The sequence below is a fragment of the Gopherus flavomarginatus genome, chromosome 1 (assembly GCF_025201925.1).
Source record: "Gopherus flavomarginatus isolate rGopFla2 chromosome 1, rGopFla2.mat.asm, whole genome shotgun sequence".
In the NCBI taxonomy this organism is placed as follows: domain Eukaryota; kingdom Metazoa; phylum Chordata; order Testudines; family Testudinidae; genus Gopherus; species Gopherus flavomarginatus.
This window is the reverse complement of record NC_066617.1, coordinates 352,496,974-352,517,626: the sequence shown is the minus strand read 5'-3', so window position 1 is coordinate 352,517,626 and position 20,653 is coordinate 352,496,974. Positions and strand designations below refer to the sequence as shown.

The window sequence follows — 20,653 nt, the reverse complement described above, 5'->3', positions numbered from 1 at the left end:
CTGTCTGTGCGAAAATACCATAATTTTCTTACTCTACTCATTGAACTTACATTATAGGGAATAAAGCTGGTTGGAAATTTTATGTTTTAATGGAAAAAAGCATTTGCTGCAAAATTTTCACAAGTTCAAAAAAGCATTTTGCCCTTTTTTGGATTTGGAAAATCTAAAAATATTTTCTTTTGGGTCAGTTCAGCATTAACATGGGCCCTGAGCTGCCATGGTAGTAGTTGGAGTGCATTGTGTCTCCATTCCCCACTGTCCAAAGTCTCCCATGATGCACCTTGGTTTCCCCTTTGACGGAAGCAATAGGGTACATCATCCAAATCACATGGACACAGTATATCACAGGAGCTGCAGTCAGACAGGGACTCAAACTACAATTCCCATGAGGCACCACAACATTGGGGGTGGGGGGGGAGAGGAGGCTAAGATTAACGTATAATGAAGCCAAAACTACAACATTTCAATTTGGGAATGTCAAAATGAAATATTTCAACATTTCTCAAATCAGAATTTTTCAGAAGTTTCTGTTCTGTGAAAGATAAAAAAATGATATTTCAACTTTTCCTCCCAATCTGGGATGAAAACACCTTTTGAAATATCCAAATTTCATACAGGAATGATATGCAGCATGGAAATCGAGTAAGGAATAAGATTTCTCAGCTATATTAAATTCCCATGCAGTAACCACAGCTGATGAACTTTTAAAAATAAGAGAAAGGTGTCATGGTATCTTTCCCCAATCTGAATTTTAGAGTCCAAAAGTTGGGGTACCAGCATGAATTCCCCTAAGCTTAATTACCAGCTTAGATCTGATAGCTGCCACCAATCAGGACGTGGAGTGCCTGATACACTCTGGTCCCCCCAAAACCTTCCCTGGGGACTCCCAAGACCCAGACCCCCTGGATCTTAACACAAGGAAAGTAAACTCTTTCCCTCACCAGTGCCTCTCCTAGGCTTTCCCTCCCTGGGTTACCCTGGAAGATCACTGTGATTCAAACTCCTTGAATCACAACACAGAGAAATCAGGTTTGTTCCCCCCCCCTTCTCTTCCCCTCCAGGTGTTCCCTCCCTGGGCTCCTGGAGAGATAGACAGATTCAAGCTCCGTGAATCTAAAACAAAGGGATTCCACCCTTCTCCCCTCCCTGTTAAGTACAGACTCAATTCCTTTGCCTTAAGAAGGGGAAAAAATTAATCAGGTCTTAAAGAGAAAAACGTTTAATAAAAGAAAAGAGAATAAAGAAAATCACTGTAACCTCAAGATGGAATATTACAGGGTCTTTCAACTTATAGAAACTGGAGAAAAGCCTCCTCCAGCAGAAATACAATTTAAAATACTTTCAGCCAAATACACATTAGAACTCTACCAGCCAGATACACATTTGCAAATAAAGAAAACCAATTAAAAAGACTAAACCGCCTTTCTACTTGCACTTACTACTTGAATAGAAAATTAGAGCCTGTAGTATGTCCGGTCACTCTCAGATCCCAGAGAGAACACATACAAAGAAGACACACACACACAAACTTCCCTCCACCCAGAGTTGAAAGTATCTTGTCTCCTGATTGGTCCTCTGGTCAGGTGTTGTTTGTTAACCTTTTACAGGTGAAAGAGACATTAACCCTTAGCTATCTGTTTATGACAAAAGGTATCAAAGCATAGCATAGAAAGCTGTGACTAGATTAGCTAGTGGTAAACACACATTTCAGTACTTCCTATCATGCAGTTCCATTTCTGGGTAGCATGACATGCTATGGTCAAAAGCAGGACCGGCTCTAGACACCAGCAGACCAAGCACATGCTTGGGACTGCACAATTTCAGGGGCGACATTCCAGGTGCTCTCTAAGGTGGGTGGGTGTGGGTTTGTTTTTTTGTTGGTTTGTTTTTTTGTTTGTTTTTTGCTTAGGGCAGCAAAAATCCTAGAGCCAGCCCTGGCCAAAAGAAGAGCTAAGTAATACTACTTGTTTTAGTCAGAGACCCACAGCATTTAATCTAATGTTAGTTACTGATCAACTCACTGCCACATGATACCACTACAGATGCAGGCAACTTTACTGAGTGTACAATTCAATGGAAAGACTTATTCAGAGTGAAAAACACCTTGCCTTGTCAAAAACAACCACACAGACAAATGCTAGGAAGAACAGTTAGTGCTGGCATAACACTGGAGTGGGGCTAATCACGCAAAATGTGTCCAATGAATATTCATTTGAGTTCTTAAATGAATTCCTTACAGCCATGCTCGTCCTACTTTTGTGCTCCCTTTTTGAGTTTTTACCAGCACAATTGTTCACAGAGAACTAATTCCTGTGTCAGATGTGAGCATACTGAGAAACCAAACTTTACATTTGCACACACAAGTATTTGTACTGGAAGTGTTTCTTCACTCATCCAATCAGGGAACTGAAATAATATCATATTATTCATCCAACCAATTGCAACTGAGCAACACAGCTTGACTTCTGAGTATCTATAAGTAAACAGAAAAAAAAAATAAACTGGAAGAAATCACATCTGCTTGCCAAGAATGTGGGAGCAGGTTAAGAAACTGAAATAATTGAACCATTATATCTATTGTGAATAGAGGCGGCTGGGAACTTTGACACAATGTTTTTTGTTGGAAAATGTTTTGCCTTTCTGTGGGACAGTTTCTTTAGATTCAGGATGGAATGTCTGCTCAAAATGAGTGAGAAATACCCACCCCAGAATATCCAGAAGCCTGAGGCCCTCACCTGTCATGTAGGAGACACAGGGAACTGAACCTCCCACATGAATGCGCAAACCACAAGGCTAAAGTCTCTCTTTGGCTCTGTGCATATGAATTTATATGAAGTGGAAAAGCTCCAACAGACTGACTTTGTAGCCTGGTGGTGACAGCACTCACCTGGGAGTCTGGAGACCAAGATTGGAGACCTTGACCTGTCTGATTCAGAGCAGCTCAGCAGGTTCTTGAACATGAGTGCCCTAGCCACCAGGCTATTCTGAAGTGCCTCCCTTATTTTCCATGAAAAACTTCAAAAGGTCTCAGTTTCATGCCAATGGCGAAATCTTGAAAACTTGTATGGAATAGGAAAACTATTTCCTGCCCAGCTCTAATTGTGAATGACCTGCTGTCTTGTCTATCTAGTGTATTTTTAAAGGGCCTGTCGCCTTAGTATTGCAATACCTTTCATCCAAAAATCAAAGAACTTTCACAAACATTGGTCAAGTCTGACTACACCTTGTTGAAATGGATATTTATGAGTGAGAAAATTAGGCTCAGAGAAATTCAGCTCAAGGTCATATGTTGAATCAATTAATAACCCAGGAGGCTAATTCCTTATCTGCTGTTCCAAACACTAGCAAAGCAACCACAGTGAAATGCAAAAGGAAAATGAAATGTATAATTCATTTCCGATGAATGCTCTTAATTTTCAGCTATTTTTTGACAAGGGTTCTAAAAAAACAGTAAACTGGGCAGGAATTATGGTTTTCTCATATCCCTGTTCAGTACTTGGCACAATTTTGATATCTCAGTAGAAATTATAACCAGTAACAATGTTCCTTCTGGGGAGTGAGAAATAAAGATACTGGTTCCTAGTTAAGTTAGATTTTGTGGAGGACAAGAATTTTCCTGTCAGAGTGAGACTCTTTTGAAGGTGGGAACCCTCTCATGACACTGAGGAGCAGCATGTGCAGTTTTCCAATGCAGTGCAGCAAAAAAAATTATAATTGTTCAGGAAAAGAAACACCAGTGGATTGGTCTGTCTGTTTTCAATGTTAAAACACTAAAGCACGTTTAGGAATCATATATCCATTTAATAAAAACAAAAACCCAACCAAACAAAAAACAAACAAAAAAACGTGGTTTTATAGCATATTCACAGTCTGCTTCTTGAGCCTCAAACCAATTTTATTTTGCACCATGAAGGGCTGGATGATAAAAGGATATAATTTTAAAATTGCCATTAGCCTAACTATTGGTGTATGCAGTGGTGTTGTAGCCATGTTGGCCTCAGGACATTAGAGAGACAAAGGTAGATGGATCTGCTTCTGTTGGTGAGAAAGAGAAGCATTAGAGCTTTCAGAGAGCTCTTCTTCAGGCCTGGGAAATACACTAATTGTACATACAAGGCAGAATAGATTGTTTAGTATAAGTGGTTAACACATATTTCAAAGTATGCAGCGTTCCCAGACCTGAAGAAGAGCTCTGTATAGCTCAAAATCATGTCTCTCTCAACCAACAGAATTTAGTCCAGTAAACAATATTACATTACCCACCTTGTCGCACTGGATTTTTGGCTTATTACAACAATCTATAACCCACTAACTTCTCCCTCCTCTCCCCATCATTATCCCCTCTATTACTGGGCAGGTATTAACGGGCCACTTCACCTTGAATGGGCCCTTGAAATGCATTAAGTACTCATGTAAAGCAATTTGTTCCACCCTGTATTTAGCTGTGACAGCGTGAGTACATTTCCCAGACCTGAAGAAAAAGTCTACATACTTTCAAAAGCTTGTCTCTCTCACCAACAAAAGTTGGGCCAATACAAAATACTACCACATCCACCTTGTCTCTCTAGTTAGCCTAACTACACTTGCCTTTAGTATGTTGCTGCAATTATGCTTTTAGCTCACAAGATGGCACAATAACCATCAAGTTAAAAGACGCTCACATCCAAATGCTTATATGAAAAGCATTTGGGGAAAAATTTTTTAGTAGCTATAAAAGGTCAAACCTTCAGTTGATTTTTACTGTGAACAAACCTGATAGATATGCTCACAGCATTTTTATGTATTTTTTTTATTTAAGATGCTGCTATTAGGAATACTGCAGTACTTACAGGAATCATATTCAAAGCTGGCATCTGGAGGAACTGCGACAATTATTATGACTCAGTAGTAACTGAGTCTACAATCCTCCGCTGCCAGCAAATAGTTGCAAAACACTACCAAAGTAAGCAGCTCATATCTAGGGCCCTGCCAAATTCACTGTCCATTTTGGTCAATTTCATGGCCATAGGATTTTAAAAAATCATAAATTTCATGCTTTCAGCTATTTAAATCTGTTGTAATTGTAGGGGTCCTGACGCAAAAAGGAGTTGTGTGTGTGTGTGGGAGGTGGTTTCAAGGTTATTGTGTGGTTGCGGTACTGCTACCCTTACTTCTCCACTGCTGTTGGTGGTTGCGGTGCCTTCAGAGCAGGGAGCCGGAAAGCAGCAGCTGCTGGCCGGAAGCCCAGCTCTGAAGGCAGTGTCACCACCAGCAACAGCACAGAAGTAAGGCTTGTGTGGTATGGTACTGCCGCCCCTACTTCTGTGCTGCTGCCTGCAAAACTGGGGGCTCAGTCAGCAGCCACCACTGTCTGGCCACCCAGCTCCGAAGGCAGCAGCACAGAAGGAAGGGTGGCATGGGATGGTATTGCCACACTTACTTCTGTGCTGCTGCTGGCAAGGCGCTGCCTTCACAGCTGGGTGCCCAGGCAACAGCCGCCGCTCTCTGGTTACCCAGCTCTGAAGTCAGTGCAGAAGTAAGGGTGGCAATACTGTGACCTCCATGTAGCTCTGTTTTGGGTCAGGAACATCAATTTGAAAAACGTTGGTCTCCCCCATGAAATCTGTATAGTATAGGGTAAAGGTACACAAAAGACCAGATTTCACGGTGGGAGATCAGATTTTACCATCTCTGACGTGTGTTTTTCATAGCCATGAATTTGGTAGGGCCCTACTCATATCCCTCTAGTGACTGGTCCACACAGAGGTTAACAGCCTACCACAGCTATCAGTTACTTCATTAGCTCCAGTGGATCTAAAGAACCCAACCCTGCTGATGACCCAATTTGGGTGTCACTATGGTTCCACATGATAGAATTTCTTTTTTTCTGGGATTTTATTTTGGATTAGGAAATTACATCCACAAGATCTATTAAAAGAACATTAAGATTTCAAATGCCCAGGATGAACAGTGCTGCAGAGGTTAATCAGGACTTTGTAGTGAACAAGGCGTGTATGTAGGATCTGGGCTTCATTTGTTGCAAAAGTTGGGAAGTGTGTAGTGAATGATATAGAGGGTTGTAGGGGGAAGGGTGGAAAAGGAGGATCTTGTGGTTTAGGCAGTTGAATCTTCTCTAAAATAACTGGATTCTCTCCCTGCCTCTGCCAGAGTTCCTATGTGAAGCCAAGCCAGGCACTTAAACTAATCTTTTCAGAGGCGGTCACTAACTGTGTGCTCCTCGGTTCCTAGGGTCTGACAGGAAACCCTGGGGTCTGACTTGCAGTCATACTGAACCCTCCCAGCTGCAGCTGAAGTCAATGGGAGCTGCATTTTGAACATATAGAGTGTTAGATAAAGGCTAAGTGCTCTGAAAAACAGGCCCTAAGTGTCTCAATCTGGGCAACCAAAAATTAATGGACACCTGACCTTAATTGTGCTATGCCTCCATTCTACATATGTAAGAGAGGGATAAAAATACTCCCTCATCTCCCAGTGGTGCTGCAAAAATAAATTAATTAAAGTCTGTGAAGCAGTCAGCACTATCGGAGAGCCTCAAGAAAATTAATAATTCTGTATTCTGACCAGGCTTTAAATAGTGAACTTTAAAATAAGGCCTAATGGGACCACACATTGATCATGGAGAATTCATTGAGTAAGCCTGGGTTCCTGTGGAAAAGACAGCAGTGATCATATAATTAGAGACTACGATAAAGTATACGCACAAGGGGGCCAAATTAATGTTGCCCAGGCAACCTTAATTCAGACCTTTTGAGTGCTTGACTTAGCAACCTTAATATCTTAATACGGTATTTTTAATGAAATGCATACATGTGTATACACACACACACACACTCTTAAATGACACTCTTATGTGTTAAAACTCTGAAATTTAGTAATTATCCCTATATCTATTTCAATGTTTATGAAAGACTGGCACTCCATACATACTAACACAAGTGAACTATTATGTGCATAAATAAGAAAAATAATCTATCCATTGCCACTCTGATGAATCCAGGTCATTACCTCTGAAGTTCAATTATTTTACTACAAAACCAATCTTCATCTCTGCTGGAAAAGTTATTACAAGCTACAAATATGTATATTTTCCACTACTTATCAAACCCCTGTCTCAAAGGCTATGAATTTTAACAGCCACCTTACAAACAGAAGGAATTATACATTAATACATTTTAACGTAACACACTGTGGGCTGCGATGCATACTGATTTCTGTGGGAATCATGGGTGTTTGGAACCTCTCTGAAAGTTAAGCCCGAATTATCTGAAACTGGGCACTCAAAAGCAAAAAGTTAGAAGAGGCTCCCAAAATTAGGGACTACTTTTAAAAACTGTGGACTTGAACCCTTCTGTAACCGAGATTATCCTTCCGTAAAATGAAATTGTGACAGGGTGAAACTGGATTAAATAAATCCATATCATCATTCCAGCATATATCCATAACTTTTAATACACATCATATATATATATATCATGCAAACATATTAGTGATCAATAAGTTTTTCATTTTCCAGTGGTACACTACATGACACCTTTTAGAAACAGATGACCATAGTGAGTTGGGGTACCCAGAAGTGGTCAGGCAACCTGAAACTCATTACTTGATACAAGTGATCCCTTTGCCCTCTGGCACTGACATACCCTTAAGGCCATGGTCTCCCACCTTACAGATGAGTTCATTAGCCCTTGGGCTAAAGAGTAATTCTCCCCCTCCCCACCAATTAATATTAATAACAGGAGAGATTGCCCTCAGAGTGTTGCATAGCCTAATGGTTAGGGCATACTCAGAAATTGAGACCAAAGTTAAAATCCCTGCTCCCCAAGAGACAGGAGAGGGAAAAGGGTCTTGAACCTCTTTTTAAAGAGGCTTATTCAATGAATGGGGTGTTTGTTCTTATTTCTTTTCATTCTCCACATTCAATGTGTGGCCTATCAGGCCTTATTTTAAGTTCATTATTTAAAACTTAACTGTGTCTGTACTAGACAAAGAACGTGTATTTGCTCCTGCTCATCAGGCAAACACAATGAAGGTCTGCGTACATATTAGCTTTTAAGCTTATTAAGTTAATAAGCAGGGGAGGAAACATCTTCCAGGAGAGCAGAGAAACTTTGTCTGCACAAGGCTTATGAGCCTCAAGTGACAAATAAGGCTATGATTTAGTGACGGGTATTTTTAGCAAAAGTCATGGATAGGTCATGAGCAATAAACAAAATTATTGCACATGACAAGTACCTGACATATATGATAAATACCCTGACTAAATCTGGGTGCTGCTGCTGCAGTGGCTGCATGCCCCACAGGGCTGCTGCTGTGGAGGGTGCATCCCAGGGGTCACTGCTCAGGTTGTCCCCCTGGGCCAGCCGGTTCGGCTGGCTGCAGAGCCGCTCCAGCAGCGGCTGGTGTGGCCGCCCGCAAGCCAGCTGCTGGGGCAGCCCTGGGATCAGCCACACTGACCACTGCAGAAGTCACAGAGGTTGCAGAAAGTCACAGAAACCACGACATCCGTGACAGACCCAAAGCTCTAGTGATAAACAACTGAATCAACTTTAAGGAGCAACAAACATTATTTCTCTGAGTAGTTCAGGTGAGGGCTGGACAGAGCAGGGCATATGGTTTTAGAGAAATTTGTGCTGGTGGAAGCCATAATAGGGCTGTAGCCAGGTGCTGGGGTCAGAAATGCTGAACCAGGTTTGCCAGTGGTTCTCAATCTTTCCATACGACTGTACCTCTTGCAGGAGTCTGATTTGTCTTGTATATCTTCAAGTTTCTCCTCACTTAAACTACTTGCTTACAAAATCAGACAAAGTATAACAGCACACTATTACTGAAAAATTGCTTACTTTCTCATTTTTACCACATAAATTATAAAATAAATCGATTGGAATATAAATATAGTACTTACATTTCAGTGTATAGTATATTGAGCAGTATAAACAAGTCATTGTCTTATGACATTTTAGTTTGTGCTGACTTCGCTAGTACTTTTTATGTAGCCTGTTGTAAAACTAGGCAAATATCTTGATGGGTTGATATATCCCATGGAAGATCTTGGTGTACCCTCACAGAGAACCACAGACACGCGTTGTGACCTGCATGCTTGTAGCTGGCTATAAGCAACCCAGGCTGGGCACTACAGTAGCAAAGCATTGCAACATACCCAGGGCTGCAGGGCAAGTGGTGACTGTGATAGTGTACCCCATAAATCTTCATAGGAATATGCTTATGAATGTATATATGATACAACTGGAATAGGTTTTATGCTACATATGCCATGTAACATATATATGTAAAGGTTATGATCTACTGAATGCATTCCTCCTATTTGTATGCATGTATCATTTTTGTACTTGAAGTTATGAGTATTGGCTGTGTACTGGCTTGATTTTTATGTAGCCTTTGTAAAGCCCTTTAGTAAGCTTCTTGAGAAAGGAATGTGCAAATTAAGTGCCCAATCAAGAAGCTCTTAAGGGACAATGGATCTTGGGAGGATCCAATCCACATAAGAAGTCTACCTGAGGACGTTCAAGGTAGCAGGTAAGCAATGGCTGCTGTCTGTAAAAACTGAATCATGCATGGACATGCTACTTGCTCATGTGACTCCAAAACTCCATCTTGGAGCTGGACTTTGCACAGGAGAGAGAAAGAGGTCTCCACTCACAAGAGAATCTACTTAAACCCCTGGGAGACTCCTCTATTGTCTCTTCAGCTGGCTCAAGAGAGCCTCTCCATCCCCCAAGGATGCCTGAAAGAAACTGGAACAAAAGGACAATAACTACATGGGGTGTGAGTGATTGCTGGACCCAGACTAGAAGGAGACTAGTCTGTAAAAGGAAGCTTAGTGGGTGAGGTTTTTAATCTGTATTTAGTTTACTTAGACATAGACTTGCATGTTCTATTTTATTTTGCTTGGTAACTCACTTTGTTCTGTCTCTCACTACTTGGAACCACTTAAATCCTACTTTCTGTATTGAATAAAATCACTTTTTACTTAATTAACCCAGAGTATGTATTTATACCGAAGGAGGCTGAGCATCTCTCTCTATCAGCGTTATAGAGGGCGAACAATTTATGAGTTTACCCTGCATAAACTTTATACTGGGTAAAACAGAGTTATTTGGGGGTTGGACACCATTGGGATTTGGGCATCTGAGTGTTAAAGACAGGAACACTTCTTAAATTGCTTTCAGTTAAGTCTGCAGCTTTGGGGCATGTGGTTCAGACCTTGACTCTGTGTTGGAGCGGACTAGCTCAACAAAATAAGTTGCTAGAGTCCCAGGCTGACAGGGAAAGCAGGGGGCAAAGTAGTCGGCAAAGTAGTCTTGGCACATCAGTTGGCAGTCCACAGATTTCTGCGATCCAACCCATTACAATGACCTTACCCCTTACTGCTCTGAATTGCTCCCCCAGAACATGAGAGAGTCAAATTCAAATCCCTGCTCCACATCAGGCAGAGGGAAAATTTGAACTCTGATCTCCCTCATCTAGGGAAAGGAGCTGAAGATTTTCCAGGATGTGTCCACTATCACCTCGTCCTCTTCTTGGCCTTTCACAAAAAAAAAAAAAATGACAAGTATCTAATGCCTTGAGAGGGTTCATAGCTGTGAATTGCGAGTGGAGGGGAAATGCCTCCACCTGGCCTTGTTTAGATGCTTAAATCCTTTTGAAAGGCAGGGTTTAGGCCACACCCCTCTCCTTGGCTTTCCTATTAGCTAGATTAAGTGGCTCTCTGCTCAGCATGCTGGGTTTTCTGAATCCCATTCTTAGGAATCGCCTGCACTGAATAGAGTTATGCACTTTCTGGTCCCCTTTATAGTGTTTAAAGTTGGGCATTTAAGAGCCCTAGTCACTTTTGAAAGAGTCGGCTTGTACCTCATATTGGACAAAACTGTTGTGCTCCAAGCTGACTTCAGCCTTTGATCCTTGAATCTGATCTCAGATGGGTCTAGAGTTTCATCTGTCTTATGTTCCCTTTCTTGTTCAACTGTACAATTTTGTTCCCTTTTATTGTTGTCAGGATTCCCTCTCCACTCTGAACTCTGGGGTACAGATGTGGGGACCCACATGAAAGACCCCTTAAGATTATATTCCACCAGCTTAGGTTAAAACTTCCCCAATGCACAAATTCTTTCCTTGTCCTTAGACGGTATTGTTGCCACCATCAAGTGATTTAAACAAGCATTCAGGGAAGGGCCACTTGGAGCCCTATTCCTCCCAAGGCCCTTCACCCCATTTCCGGGGGAGGGGGGCGCTTGAGAATAATATACCAACCATTAGGGAAGAAAGTGAGCACAGACCAAATCCCTGGTTTTTAGGACACTGAAAATTTATCAGGTTCTTAAAAAAGAATTTTATTTAAAAAAACTAAAAGAATCACACCTGCAAAGTCAGGATGGAAGATAACTTTACAGGGTAAATAAAAAGATTTTAAACCCAGAGGATTCCCCTCTGATTCTGCTTCCCAGTTACAAAACAGGAATAAAATTACCTCTTAGCATAGGGAAAATTCACAAGCAAAACCAAAAGATAATCCAGTGCATTTCCTTGCTACTACTTACAAGTTTTGTAATCTTAGATCCCTAATTCAGGTAGAGTTTTAGATTATTTTTTTCCTGCCGTGGTCCCTCTCTGCCCGAGAGAGAACAACAAAGAGACCACAAAAAAAAAACCCTTCCCCCATAGATTTGAAAAGATCTTCTTCCCTTTTTGGTCCTTTTGGTCAGGTGCCAACCAGGTTATTTGAGCTTCTTAACTCCTTACAGGTAAAGGAGGGATTTTATGCTACGCTTAGCTGTATGTTTATGACAATTGTTATATGCAAAAAGAACAGAAAAAGTCTGTCCTTACCAGGCTGATCTGAACATACAAAGCCATACTTGCGTCTTTGCAGTAAGTCTAGTGTAATTACAGGCTAACAAGGACAATGTACTTCCATTCACAAAAGATCTTTGTAGAAGAGATACAAACTAATACCTTTTCCAATCTCATTCCACTTTCAGCTGAGGTAAATACATTTCTTGTAAAAAGGACCACCACAGCATTATAAAATGCACATTTCTTCAGTCTTAAGAAAAGCTTTACAGGAAGGTTATACAGATGCGTGCCTGCCTAACAGTGCCATGGTATGCTTCCTGTTTTTCTTAATTACTGAAAATGAGGACAAAGCAAAACTCATCCTGGGTAAATTAGATTTCACCCAGATCATAAGACAGGCATGAGACACCATTCACTTTGAAATATAAACGTTACAAAAAACCCCACAAACCCTGCCAGTAAAGGCACTGTAGTTTTATTTTTTTATTATTGTTTAGAAACGTTTTTGCAGTTCACTCCTACAGCTGGACTAATTACACTGCTCTACAGCCAAAATGCTTCTGAAATAAATGTAGTCCAACTTTACTAATTCTGGGTCACTGAGAACGAAAATGATGCTTAAAATTGTTGATTGGCTCAAGTTTTCAAGATATGCTATTGGGTCAGTATATAAGACCCTTGACTTGAGAATGGTGGAGGATAAGTGAATTATAAAGGGAAGGGATCTCAATTTAAACCAGAAATGACTAAAATACATATTTGACTGGATCTATGAATAAATCTATGACTGGGTTTGGACAGCACTTGCTTTTTAGGCAAAACAATGAATGATGCAATCTGAAGCTGGTATTGCATCATACATAATATGAATTGCATCATGTTATTCCTAGAAGTCATGGATGATGCAATCATAACGAAGCTTACATCACTCTGCTGAACAAATTGCCCTATATCAGCTCTAGAAATGATACAGTGTCGTACTTCTCTTTATTTGTCAGTGTTTGATTTTGCAAAGGGACACATTTCTGTTTAGCCAAAGTGAGCAGAGATGCCACGTACTTGTGTAAACAGTGCAGATAACTTCTGCTATGTTTGTGGTGAAGTGACTTTTGCATCACAAAAGCGCAGTATAACCACTATGGTTAAGAAAGCCTATCACCTTTCTTTTGGCTGCAAAATTGGAGATCAGGACAAGAGGTGGGCCCCACACATATGCTGCAACACTTGTGCAACAAATCTTTGCCAGTGGTTGAACAGGAAAAGGAAATCTATGCCTTTTGCACTGCCAATGATTTGGAGAGAGCCAACAGATCATACCAGCAATTGTTACTTCTGCATGGTGCCTCCAGTTGGGAAAGGTGTGTCAAAGAAGTAAAAGTGGACTGTGCATTATCCAAACATTCCATCAGCTATACGCCCAGTACCCCACGGAGAAGGACTGCCGGTTCCTGATGCACCAGAATCATTCTCACTTGAGTCAGAGGAGGAAGAGGAAGAGGATGAAACTTCTGGTCCTGAACCATCAATGTCACAGGAACCACATTTTCTCCCATCCTCCTCCTCTGAACCATACCTCCTAACACAAGGTGAACTGAATGACCTTGTCAGGGATTTGGAACTACCCAAGAGTAAGGCAGAGCTGTTGGGCTCCAGACTACAGCAGTGGAATCTCCTGGCAGGCTATTAGGGCAAATGGAGCCCAGCAATGCTTGCAGACTATTGCTGGACAGTGACAAGAGATGCTCCATTTAATGAATACAAGAGACAAGCCAAGAAGCGCCAAGTAGACACTGAATAGGACTAAACTATGTACAGAATAGTTTTTTGCCTTTTGTTTCATAATAAATTTTATTTATATAACCCTTTTGCTGATTTTTAAAGTGTTACATAAACAGGACAGGTGAAATATTATCATGTAAAGCAACCATAAACACATGAAAAGACCTAGGTTTACAATTTATGATTAAAACTCTACTATCTACACAATATACATAGACATAAAATGTAAAAACTTAAATATCTTAGAAACAGTAGCCAATCAGTTGTTTTAATTGTCATATTTGAATTCAGCACATCAAAATACATAATAAATATCACATTTTATCTCTGAAGCAGATGACTTCTCAAAAATTGTAGACCACTATTATTTACATCATCAATTTCAAGAGACTATACATACACAGTGGGCCAAATCTCCAGCTGAAGTCAATCCAGCACGGGATCTAACCTAGTTTCTGGTTAAAAAATAAGTGATTCTTCATTTTTCTTTTTTGCTTAGTTCTAGGAAAAGTGTCAAACTGACAGCCTAAAGACTCGAGTCCTCTGATTATTTACAGAATAGATGCAGTAACTATACAAGCTTCTCTCCACTTTCTCCTCACATACATTCCTAAACATTGTTCTGTAAAAACCACCTCTATTGCATAAGGGTAATTAAGTCTTCACGTTCAGTCAGCCGTTGACATCATTGCGGAGAACGAGTTGTCATCCTTGTTGTCAGACTATTATTGTGTAACAAATTGCCCACTGGAAACTCAACTGAGAGCCGCAACCCACATGACAGATGGATATGCCTTTTGCTCACTGCTGACCTAAGGTACATTTGAACCACTGATCTAAAAGTCAAAGGTTCAATATGGCATTACCAATTCCAAATCATCCATTCCTATTAAAACCATTTTTACTATTAATAGAACTTCAATACATGAGCATAACTCACAAACATTAACTATGGTGTAAATGCATCTACACATATATACATATATTCTGCTTATACTGTATTTGTCTACTTTCAATCTATTAACTAAGCAAACGGAGACATTTCAGCTCATAGGGAGGCACTTCTGTTTATACAGCCAAAGGTCATATTTTATTCCAAGTGCTACATGATTAAGCCCTAGTGACAACTATGCTGTCTGTATGTGCATTCCCACAGTGTGTTACAAGCAGACATCTGTATTTTTAAAACCTAGTGATTATCCAGGTGGTGCTCAGTTAGCCTGGTTCTTCAGTTCCCAAGAGACATAATACATTATCTAATTTCCCCTGCTAGAGTACAAACTATTAGGCTGAAAGCTGAACACACTAGTGCTCAAATCTCTCAGTTGTCACTAATATTCTGTCCCGAAGCTTCCATGTCCTCATGGACCTTTTTCTACATTACTTCTTTATTAAAACTTTGGCCTTTTATAAAAGCATTTAACAACTATCATCAAAAGGTTGCAGCAGGCAATGGGTCGCAGAGGCTCCTTTACAGCTAAATAATTATGTGATGTTGTAAAGTTTTCTGAAAAATGTAGTGTGACATCTCACTCTTCTGAGGATGGTCTCAGATTTTAAAAGTGAAATAGCTGGGAATCTACTAACTTGACTAGGTTGTCAAATGATTGAAAAAATTAATCACGATTAATCGCATTGTTAAACGATAGAATACCATTTATCTAAATATTTGTGGACGTTTTCTATATTTTCAAATATATTGATTTCAATTACAACACAGAATACAAAGTTTACAGTGTTCATTTTATATTTGTTTATTACAAGTATTTGCACTGTAAAAAAAGAAATGTATGTGAATTGAAAATACTAATTACTGTAGTGCAATCTTTTTATCGTGAAAGTTGAACTTACAAACGTAGAATTATGTACAAAAAATTGCATTAAAAATAGAACAATGTAAAACTGTAGAGCCTGCAAGTCCACTCAGTCCTACTTCTTGTTCAGCCAATCGCTCAGACAAATAAGTTTGTTTACATTTGCAGGAGATAATCTCACTTTCAGGTGACAACAGGTGTTCACATGGCACTGTTGTAGCCAGCATCGCAAGATATTTACATGCCAGATGTCCTAAAGATTCATATGTCCCTTCATGCTTCAAACATAGTTCCAGAGGACATGCATCCATGCTGATGAAGGAGTCTGCTCGATAACAATCCAAGTAGTGCAGACAGATGCATGTTCATTTTCATCCTCTGATTCACATGCCACCAGCAAAAAGGTTGACTTTCTTTTTTGGTGGTTCAGGTTCTGTAGTTTCCGCATCAAAGTGTTGCTCTTTTAAGATTTCTGAGAGCATGCGCCACACCTCATCCCTCTCAGATTTTGGAAGGCACTTCAGATTCTTAAACCTTGGGTCGAGTACTGTAGCTATCTTCAGAAATCTCACATTGGTACCTTCTTAGCGTTTTATCAAATCTGCAGTGAAAGTGTTTTTAAATCAAACAAGATTTGGGTCATCATCCGAGACTGCTATAACATGAAATATATGGCAGAATGCAGGTAAAACAGAACAAGGGACATACAATTCTCCCATGTCACTAATTTAATTAATGCTTTATTTTTTTAACTAGTGTCATCAGCATGGAAGCATGTCCTCTGGAATGGTGGCCGAAGCATGAAGGGGCATATGAACGTTTAGCATATCTGGTAGGTAAATACCTTGCAGTGCAAGCCACAAAACTGCCACGCAAATGTCTGTTCTGACTTTTTGGTGATATTCTAAATAGGAAGAGGGCAGCATTATCTCCTGTAAATGTAAACAAACTTGTTTGTCTTAGCAATTGGCTGAACAAGGAGTAGGACCGAGTGGACTTGTAGGTTCTGAAGTGTTACATTGTTTTGGTTTTGAGTGCAGTTTGTAAATTGCACTTTCATGATAAAATAATTGGAATGGTACCTATATGAGGTGAATGGAAAAATACTATTCTTTTTTTTTTTATAATTTTTACAATGCAAATATTTGTACAAAAAATATACACTTTGATTCCAATTACAACATAGAATATATAGGAAAAGGTAGAAAAACATCCAAAATATTTAATAAATTTCAATTGGTATTCTATTGTTTAATAATAGCGTGATTAAAACTGCAATTAATCACAATTAATTTTTTCAATTGTGATTATTCTTTTCGAGTTAATCGTGTGAGTTAACTGTGATTAATTAACAGCCCTAAACTTAACACATTCTCTTCTTGAGCTTCGCAAGAAAGGAAGTGTTATAGCTTCAGTGCAAGCATTTCTGCTCCAGTTTTTCTTTGATTGTTCATATAACAAAATATTATAAAAGTTTCTTCCTCTTTCAGATCGTGAATCAGCAAGGCATTGGAGTACATGAAATCAACTGAAGTCAATGGGACAACTCAGAAGCTTACAATTATTCATGTCCTTAAGTACCTTGGTGAAACAAGGCCTTACAGTTCAAGTCAACAGCATTTTAATAACTGCTTACCAAAATTCTGAAGCATTTAGTTACAGTACTAGTTGTGTGAAAATTTGCAATACTCAAATTTCCCAGTCCCCAATATATTTTATACCTCTATGCTGCTAATGCAAAAGTGTTCACCATTCACACTAGTATTAAGGCTAGATGTTTGCCTTTTCAAACCCCCATGCAAAGATTTTGACAGATCTCTGCATGCTATCAAGGGAGACCTTGGAAGGGAAGTTTGAACATTTGTGCCTCAGAAATACATTGCCAGAGTACAACAGCTAGAGCTGTGTCTAAAAGTGACTAATCAAGTATTCTGAACTCATTTGAGGCAACTTGTTCTAGCTTTAACACACTTCATATTTCCTAGAAATGCCTTTATGTAAAATGGTGACTGATCCTCTCCTCAGCTGAGAACAGAACCCACTTAACCTATGTTTACAGTCTGTGTCCACAGAACAAGGCACCAATTTTGCATATCTCGCAAGCATGAAGTTTCAGGAGATAATATCAAGTCAATATTCAGACACACTTCTTGGTTTATTCATTTTAAAAGGAGCTTTTTATCTTTTGAAATTTCACACTGCAATCTGAGGAAAATGGGTATAATGTTTCCTAAATACATGAAAACTCAATCAAGACTTTATCTAACAGATAAAAACAATATTTATATCTTGTAATATATTATTTCAATTCAAGAGCTAAACTTGGAATTGGTATTACTTGCCTACAGCTAGAAAAAAAAGTCAGACAAATTCAACCTATTATGTCTGAAAAGGCTAAAGAGCAAAAGCTATTCCATGTGAAGTTTGCACTATGTACATATACTGCTGCCAACCATAGGGTATCAGAGGGAATTTCAAAATTATTTGGGAAAGTCTGCAATTTTGAAATTTGCTTTCATTTCAAATTGGAACGGAATGTAAAAGTTTGGAATTTCTCACTAAATGAAAATTTTAAAAACATTCCCATCAAAATATTTCATTTCAATTTCAACTTTATTTTCTACTATCATAAAAATAAAATAAGTAAAACAAATGGATAATTTTTACACAAAAATAGTTTACACCCAGTTAAGAAATCATTTTGATTCCCCCTCCCAAATAAAATAATGGCAAAATTGACACATTCCCACAAAATGCCTTGATTTTATTGAATCAGCAATTTCCAAGGGAGAACTAGCCATTCTATTAGAAAATTAAAGTATTGACCAACTCTAAAAATTACATTAAAAAGCCCAACCTATATACATAACTTTTGTCTTCTTACTCTTTACAAGATCAAGCAGAAATTGTAGGAATTTCACTTAACATTACATAACTTTTCACTTAGATTTCCTCCAATCCTAGGTTGACCGGATAGCAAGGGTGAAAAATTGGGACAGGGGTGGGAGGGTAATAGGAGCCTAATAAGAAAGAGCCCCAAATATCGGGACTATCCCTATAAAATCGGGACATCCGGTCACCCTATCAATCCATTTATTTCAGATGTTTGCATATTGCATTTTTTTTTCCTAATTCCACCTACTTTTAATCAAACTAGATCCTCTTTAGGAGTCAGAAATCCTAGACAAAGATAACATGTATATTCAGTCAGGGGTTATTAGAGGAAGGGATAGTATGAATGGATCATCCGTTAAAGCACAGAGGATGACAGCTGAGCTATATGAAACTGGTATTGATCCACAAAGGGTTTGCAACTTTGGAGTTCTAGTGTAGGTACACTCTAAACTCTGTGAAACTCACTCAAAGCCGCTGGGTGTTTACCGATTTCACACCAAAGCCATGTGAAACTGAACTTCACATGATTTTCAAACAAATCAGGTTCAGCCTACACCGGGCTCAGCCCCATTTGCAAAAGAGTTCTGTTAATTACCCTATTAATAAACTTGGTTTAGAATTTGTAATAAAAAAAAGCAAGTGGGTTGTGTGTGATTTTTGTTTCCATCATAAATGTTTTGGACAGTTCTAATTTCCAGTCTCTTAAAGATAGATTCCAGAAAATCACAGTGCAGTTGGAATAGTAGAATCTGTGTTTTTGTTTGTGGCTGACTTGGGTATTTCTTCTCATTTTACATAAGAATGTATTAAAATATTTTGTGTGTTTCAATATTCACTTTAAAAGGGAAGGAGGTATTTTAAGATATCCTAAGGAAATAAAACTGGGTGGGGGCTTCTTTTTTTTTTTAATGGTAACCTTTAAAAACCGAGAACAAAACTACATTATGTTCAGATGCATCTACTGAATGTTCCCCACAGCCTTGTTAATTCAACACAGAACCAAGTTTTAACTAACCATTAAAAATTTATTCTATCCTCTCTGAAAACCTCTTCATACCCTTCTGGTTTACTGAAGGTGTCTCATAATGGATCATTCTTTCACATCAGAAAACCATGGATTCCCATAGATTAAACCACCACCTCTGGTATATTAGGGCGTTCAAAACCAAGCCCAAACATTTACACTTCAGTTTTATAGCCCACAACTCAGCTGTCGCCCTCCAGCCATGGGTGTTTCATTGCAGCATAGACATACCCACTGTGGCCAAGAGGTTAGCCAGCATTCAGATCAGGATTCTGTTCTACATACTATGCTCATCAAGGTAACACCTGAGCACGTTCCAGTAACAAGTATTTCTTGTTCTGTCCTTTGAAACAGCTGTTACTGGTCTCTGTCCATGGAACACTAGTCCGACCTAGTATGCTAATTCCTATGTTCTGAAGGGCAGAAGGATTTTACAGAGGGCCTAAATCTTTTTACAAGGTTAGTTAAAACCTCCAAGTCTTCCCCAACAACCTGGTGAGTAGAGATATTTTAAAACAGATTTCTACACTGAATTTTGTTTCGGGCTCTTCTGTTCTCCTTTAAAACCTCCTCTCAATTTTTTGAAAACACTTAATTCTAAGGTGAGATGCACAGCTTTAACTGTTGGCATTCGTTTTTTTGTAGGATGATTTGCAGGAGATAAACACAGTAAGAATTTAATTAGGCAACATGAAATACTCTAAGGGTTATACAAAACTTCTTATTCCATCCCCCAGGCCTGTTGAATGAGGGGCTAACAAATTAAAAGAGCTGAAAGCTGTTCAGAACTGATGGTGTTCAGAACTGTTCTCCCTGGTAAAGTAGACACATATACTGCCACCAGAAATAGGGCACTTTGTACAATTAACCAGTAAGACCCAAACAAAGTTATTTTATCAAAAGCAAAGAAGGATAATGTCCCCCAAAGAACAAAACTGTCCTCAACATGGACAGTATCACTGAATACACTGGACTTTGGTTCTCAGAAGAACTTCAGCTCTGAACCCACTTAGGCACTTTTGAAAACTCCACCCTTAGAGCTCAAGCCAACTAACACGTGAGACTAACTACTTGCAAAAATGGTCAACACATAAGTGGATAAAAGTAACTTGTTCTTGCTGTGAGTGAGAGATATTCATGTCAGCGTTGTCAACATTCACAATTTGACAACTACTCCATTCTGGCCCTGCTGTAGAAGAGAGATATCCCACCCAGCTCAAGGGAAATACCCTTCCAATTGGCTGTGCTCAACCAGAAAGTGGGGAAGTGAAGATGGCCTGTTGTAAGGGGCACACTGAATTCTGCATCCATCCCTCAGTTTTTTGGTAGG

At 39.3% G+C, this 20,653-nt stretch overlaps 2 protein-coding genes across 9 annotated transcripts in view; one reads left to right on the top strand and one right to left on the bottom strand.

Moving 5' to 3' along the window:
* DLG2 (discs large MAGUK scaffold protein 2) overlaps nucleotides 1-20,653 on the bottom strand; it is a 1,579,821-nt gene that overhangs the window by 830,276 nt on the left and 728,892 nt on the right. The gene's annotated exons all lie outside the window — the stretch shown is intronic.
* The window catches only part of LOC127045846 (uncharacterized), a 42,991-nt gene continuing 35,258 nt past the window's right edge, over nucleotides 12,921-20,653 (top strand). Inside the window, exon 1 of the mRNA XM_050942583.1 lies at nucleotides 12,921-13,169. Coding sequence (XP_050798540.1) covers nucleotides 12,950-13,169 — 220 coding nt within the window. The 5' untranslated portion in view covers nucleotides 12,921-12,949. The remainder of the gene's footprint in view (nucleotides 13,170-20,653) is intronic.